We start from the raw sequence: 6076 nt of genomic DNA on the forward strand, positions 1-6076 counted from the left end.
ATCAACTTGTACAGTGTGATGTAGAAACTTGAAGCCACCAGTGCACATCCACTGAGAATGGACTTTACAGTGAAGTAGGAGACATCTTGTGTCCAGCAGGAAAACTTCAACAACATTTGCATATTAAGAGATTCTGGAAGTTTTAATGAGGTAGAATGACATGACTTTGACTATGACTTTTTAAGGATTTTAATGTGGAAATTGTACTTTTTTGTGGAAAACACATATCCAACACACATTCTTGTTCCAAGCACACTATCTGTATATATGTTTTAAAACATGTTTGAGGGGATCTTTAAAATCAAAAGGTTCAAAAGTGCTCCTCCACTGGCTCAGACCTCTCAGCGTGTTGCAGCAGATATTTGGCCTTGATAACTGATGAAAAACACCTGCTGTGTCATTATTGATATGATTGTGAGAGTTTCAAGCCCCAGACAGCAGTGCAGCAGCAGTTCCACATTGAAATCAGTGTTAATTTAAAATATATTGTAGAATAATCTTACCCACCTATAAGGAACATTTCATACATCCATCCAGTGATTGAAGTGCTTTTATTTCACAGGCATAGAAAAAAAACAAGCTTCTAAAATTCATATCAAAAACTGTTGACATTCTTTACAGAAATACAAAATAGTGTAATAAGGGTTCCTCACTTTGAGGCAACATGAGAAAACAACACATGCTGCTTTAATAAAACATTTGTCAGTGCTACAATAAGTAGCATGTACGGAGCGTAGTGCATTGCACTTTTATACTATAATAAAGAAATAACATTCAGTCTGCTACATGTTCAAGACTTCCTCAGATTGAGTCACTTTTTAATGCTAAAATAAAGGCTAAGTTTGGAATGTGTTTTGCAAGAGTTTTCCCACAGTATGAGTCATAATAATGCAAATTCACAGTCGTTTTTCACTTTGCTTCTGGGATGAGAACTCCAATGTGGGCTCAGTTTGAGCAAAAAACAAAAAAAAAATAATCTTTCTAATCTAGAAGGAGATTTGGCTCGTCCTGTTGCTCTGGATGAGAGAAATCAGTTCAGACATGTCTGAGACGTGTGGGTAAGCATTCATGACTTGCTCCACCATGCTCTGAGGGAACAGGGTGCTCAGCTGGCTCCTCAGGCCCTTCCTCTGCTCGCATGACGGGCTCTTGGCCCGTCCGTTCAGCCTGCCGTCAGAGGGGCCACCCTGCACCCATGGGTCCCTTGGTAAGCTGCTGCAGTGTCTGTTCGAGGGCTGTCTGAAGTACTGCTTTTCTGAAAAATGGCCAGGATAGTCCCCGTTATGTGGAGGCAGAGCTGGGCAGGAGCCCCATGCTGGCTGGTGGTTGTGGTGCTGGGACATTCTGGCCTGCTGGTGACCACACCTGCACTGGCTGCACACGGGGTGCTGACAGGACATGGAACTGTTCTGATGAGGGTAGTAACCTCCTCCGCTCAGGCAGGGCCTCTGGGTGCTCCCGCCAAATGACCCTGAGAGTGAGTAGTCGTCATGGCTCAGGCTGTAGCTAGCCACCCCGCTGCTGTAGCTGTGGAGAGGGCGCTCTGTGCCATAGGGCACATCCTGGATGAAGAGCCTGGACATGGAGCTGTCCATGGAGCTGAAGGCCTCGTCCACATCCGGGCTGGAGCAGTGGTGGAGGCTGGTGTTTGAATGGCTTCTCGGGCTGCTGCTGTCTCTCTGATAGAACTGCTGGCTTGGTGAAGTCCTGTGGGACTGATCCTCTGTGCTGAGAGGTGGAGGGGTGGATGAGGTGTATCCGCGCTCTGGCTGATACAAGGCAGGGAAGCATTGTGCGTCCTGCAGGCTCGTTTTGGGCGAGAAGTTCTTGGCTCTGTCTCTCAGCGCTCTCAGTTCATCGGCCACAGATAGCTGGGATTGGTTGGTGCGCTCTGGATGGTAGAACTTGCACTTGACTCCATAAGTACACTTCTTTCCTGTAAAGAAAGAAACAAGAGGTTATTCATGGGATCCACAGCTGTAAACCCGTATCTCTTCAACAAACTGTCAACACGGGACGTGTGTGTCTATAACCCTTCACTACTGTAGGCTTTGTAAACAAATTAGCTGGATGCTATTACTGCTGTCTCTCAGGCGCAATCCCTGACGGACAGGCAGCTAATCTCTTCATGACAGATGGTTTCAAATGCTCCAGTCAGGAGTCAACAAAGAGTAAGGAAAGACCCCCCAAAAAAACAGCACCTCCTACTGGCTTTACTTCTCTCTTAGGCTTTTTCCACCAACAGGGAACTGGCTCCATTCAGGTTTTCTTTTGGAACCAAAATGGCTGTCATTGATCATGACATAATTTAACAGGTCAGTGTGCATTGTGCAGCGCCCTCTGTTGATGACACATCCTTGATTACAATGGTTCTGTTCAAAACTGGTGGAAGCACGAGGGGGTTCGCTACATATCACCAAGGTTCCAAGAATCTTGAATGGAACCGGTTTAAGAAGGAAAGTCTATATTTCACGTTCCAAACAAACTTAGTTTTGGTCATAACACACCTAAAGTTTCAAAACTAGGTGCTTGAAACAGAACAGAGTCAGTTCCCTGTTGAGTGTGTCCCCATTTGTACTTCAATCAGTAAATACAAGGTCGGATGAATTAATCTCTTATCTAGAAAAGATTATGCTGTATTGACATCATAGTTCAGTGAAAGCAGATGGAAATTTTCTCGCAGAAGTAATGCAAGGCCAGAAATTTTTACAGTTTGGAACTCTGTTTCTAGTTTTCAGTTGACTCACAATCTTTTGGGACTTCCTCTATGGGTTGAGAAAACATTTTGGTCTGATGAAATCTTTTCTAAACCAGTTTGATAATCTAAAAAATACTCTGGGCAATCTGTTTCTGCCTTGCAATTCCCAGATTGACAACCCAATTTCTGGGGGGGCTTTTCTGTTGATGAGAGAGTTTCTGATGGTGGGACTCCATTGATTGGTCAGCCATTACAGCTCATGTGATTATGTAGTTATATAGTTTAATCATGGTGTAATCCCTGACTTTCCATATTAATATGTTGGATATTTTTGGTTTGCGTTTTGACCAATATATCTGTTAGAATTATGACATTCCCATTAGCCTCAGCTATACTTTGTGTTTAGTGCTAATTATCAAATGTTATGAGTGGCTTCTGTTGAGGCTGATTCAGACTGTGATTATGGCTATGGTTGCTGCTATTGGCTGTTAGTGAGGCTGTGTTAGTTTTTGAAATGACTGAGTGTTGAGGTGAAGCTATTCCTAAACTTCTGGGGTGTACTTGTAACACATTAGGCATATCTGATAGAAGTACTAAAGCTGTGTATTGGCAAGAATCTGACGATACGATACGTATCACGATACAGGGGTTACAATTCAATATATTGTGATACTGTAAGCAAAGTGTCTGGCTCTACAGCACTATATTGTCCAAATGTATGTGCTGTTGGAGTAGGCAATCACAGCCACTGTAGCCACTGTTCACAGTGGTCACAGCCAGTGGCTATAGCCACAGTCAGAGCTCTGCTTTATTTTTCAAGTGGCACTAGTGTCAAAATAGCTTTTACTTTTCTTTCCTGTAGGTGGTGCACAATTGCACGATCTACATCTGCAATTTGAAGCAGAACTGCAGGTCTGAATCTACTGGTGCTGCAAATGGGCAAACTTTGGTTGCTTGGCCTGATTTTAGTTGCTTCACATCATGACATGACACTGTGTATCATTTTCTACAAATATCAGTGTACATGAGTATGTGAATGTTCTTATGTGTGTACTCATTTCTACATCTGGCCCCTGGTGATAAAAAATAAGAGCTGTGAATTGTTTCTATGTTCAGTTGCTGCTTTGTAATACAGATAAGCAGTAGAGAGGATCACAACAGATATTAATTTACATGAAAATGTCACAGACCCAAGTGTTGATCACACACTTTGTATTCCTTAAACTGGTTCTTATTATATTGTGTCTATTGTGTAGCTGCTGTTTTAATCCCCTGGGAGAGTACAAGGAAGTGTAATCTGAGCAGTTGGGTTTGTTGTTAGGTGAAAAAGAAATGTGAGCCTACCGTAAGGACAGTGCTGCAGCTTGTTGTCCGTGGTCCACGGCTTCCTCTGCAGAAAATCATCAATGGTGGGGCCATTTCTACCCAAAGGATCATCTGGAGGCATGAATCTACAGCAGCACAGAAACACAGTCAGGATCAGGTGACTTTAGCTGAACGTGTGCTGTTATGTTGGGGCACAAATGAACCTCCACTTTAACCAGTTTGCAGAGGAGGTGCCCCTCACACACACTGGTAACCTAAAGCTGCCATCTGTCTTACTTGTCATTAGCGAAGGTGTACATCAGCAGCCTCTCCTCTATGAACTTCTTCCACTGGGGATTCTCTGTCTGCAGGTCACGGTAGTTGTCGTTGGACACAATGATGCCGTCGGAATCGAAGGCCAGCTTGACGATGTACCGGTCATCGTAACACACCACCCTCTTACCGTTCACACAGCGGGACGGCGTGTATACCAGGATCTTCCTCCTCTCCAGCTCATGGAGAATATGTTGATCTATGAAAAATGCACAAGAACAGTGTTTTATTATAAGGGTTATTGTTAGTCAGTAGTTGTTGTCAGTATACTAAATCTAATGTCTATTGTTTGTATGTTGAATGATTTTGTTTTGATAATTTGATGATGATTTGTTTATAGGTTTATGGACCCATCTATACCTATCTTCAGGTCTACTTTTTAACTTATTCATAAATCTTTTTAAGAGAAGTGTAACTATAAATGTATTTTGTTTCATTTTATTGGATGTGGCTCACAAACCAAAAACTGTATGTTTGTTGAAAATAAAATGTAAATAATATTTGCAGGGCAGGATCATGTTCCACCAACATTATGGCTGTAAAAACATTCAGGTAAGAAAAACAAGTCTGTTTTGGTGCTGGTTGAAGGATTTCCATGGATAACTGATGATTGTGTGCATTTTATGTATCCAGAGAACACGTCCTTGGTGATAAACAGACGTACTGAGGCAGGTGACTTGCACGTTGCAGTCCATATGATCTTTATCTTAGAATCCTTGTTCTGTCAGTAAATTTTACAGCCTGATCATAAAAGGTGTGGAACTGTTCTTGGCACTCATAATGCTTCCTTGTAAACTGATGATGGGCACTTTCAGGGAAGAGGCTATTTTTAGCTGACTTGATCCAGCATGAACAGTATTGTAGATTTCACATTTGGTAGTTACACTTCCTCATTGTTTCCACAGACAGTTAGATACATGTTTTTCACAGTGAAACTAGGTGAAATCCATTGGACGGACTCCATTGCCATCCACTGTAGCCACTGTCAATCCAAGCTGGCTACACCTGCCCTCCCTGAGGGGGTTGCCAAACAGCATGAAGATAACAGTCAGGGAAGAGGGATGGGAATTTACCAGCAGTCATCAGCTACGTGCCGAAGTGGCATATAACATGTCAGAACAGTTGTAAACTTTTTAGCTTTTCTTATTTCCTTAATTTCAGTGACCTTTTTGGTGATATTTCCAAGCACTGTCTCATGCTGACATGAGCTAAGCGTGCTATATGAGACTCCTAGAGTGTTGTGGTTTCTTTTTTTCCTTTGGTTTATTCAAATGAGTTTGATTGTTTTGCTTCTGCAAGTGTAAATGCGTCATTTCCTGTACATTTTTCCCCAGACAGTAGACCTCACTTACAGGTGTTTTGTAAAAAACACATAAGAGGTTAGTTTTTCTTTTGCTGTTACTATTTGTTGTTGATATTTTTACATCAATATAGTTATTGTGCTATACAAATAAAGTTATTATTATTATTATTATTATTATTATTATTGTTATTAACTGATATTTTCTTATTTAAAATGGAAAATAGGCAATTGTCACTAATAATTAACACCCTGCACTTATATTAAACAAAAAATAAAACACCCTTCATATAAGTTCGACCAAACTCTAAGCAAACCAAAGTCCAAAGAAGCATCTCGTCTCATCCATAAATAAGACTTAAATTCTGGTTCATCCTGAATAACAGTGCTTAAATATAGAGGTAATTGTGTTTGTTGTGTGGCACAACTTCCTCACCGCA

At 41.5% G+C, this 6076-nt stretch overlaps 1 protein-coding gene across 2 annotated transcripts in view; it reads right to left on the bottom strand.

The window, feature by feature from the left end:
* Window positions 1–247: 247 nt before the first annotated feature.
* LOC118340476 (probable ribonuclease ZC3H12D) overlaps window positions 248–6076 on the bottom strand; it is an 11301-nt gene continuing 5472 nt past the window's right edge. Inside the window, exons 4-6 of one of the 2 annotated variants that reach the window (XM_035678489.1) lie at window positions 4301–4535; window positions 4043–4149; window positions 248–1936 (exon numbers count right to left, since the gene is read on the bottom strand). In XM_035678489.1, the coding sequence (XP_035534382.1) occupies window positions 987–1936; window positions 4043–4149; window positions 4301–4535 (1292 nt within the window). In that variant the 3' untranslated portion in view covers window positions 248–986. The remainder of the gene's footprint in view (window positions 1937–4042; window positions 4150–4300; window positions 4536–6076) is intronic. The other variant, XM_035678490.1, reaches the window with a different exon arrangement.

Source organism: Morone saxatilis, unplaced genomic scaffold, assembly GCF_004916995.1.
Source record: "Morone saxatilis isolate NCDOM2014 unplaced genomic scaffold, NCSU_SB_2.0 Contig7, whole genome shotgun sequence".
Taxonomy (NCBI): domain Eukaryota; kingdom Metazoa; phylum Chordata; class Actinopteri; family Moronidae; genus Morone; species Morone saxatilis.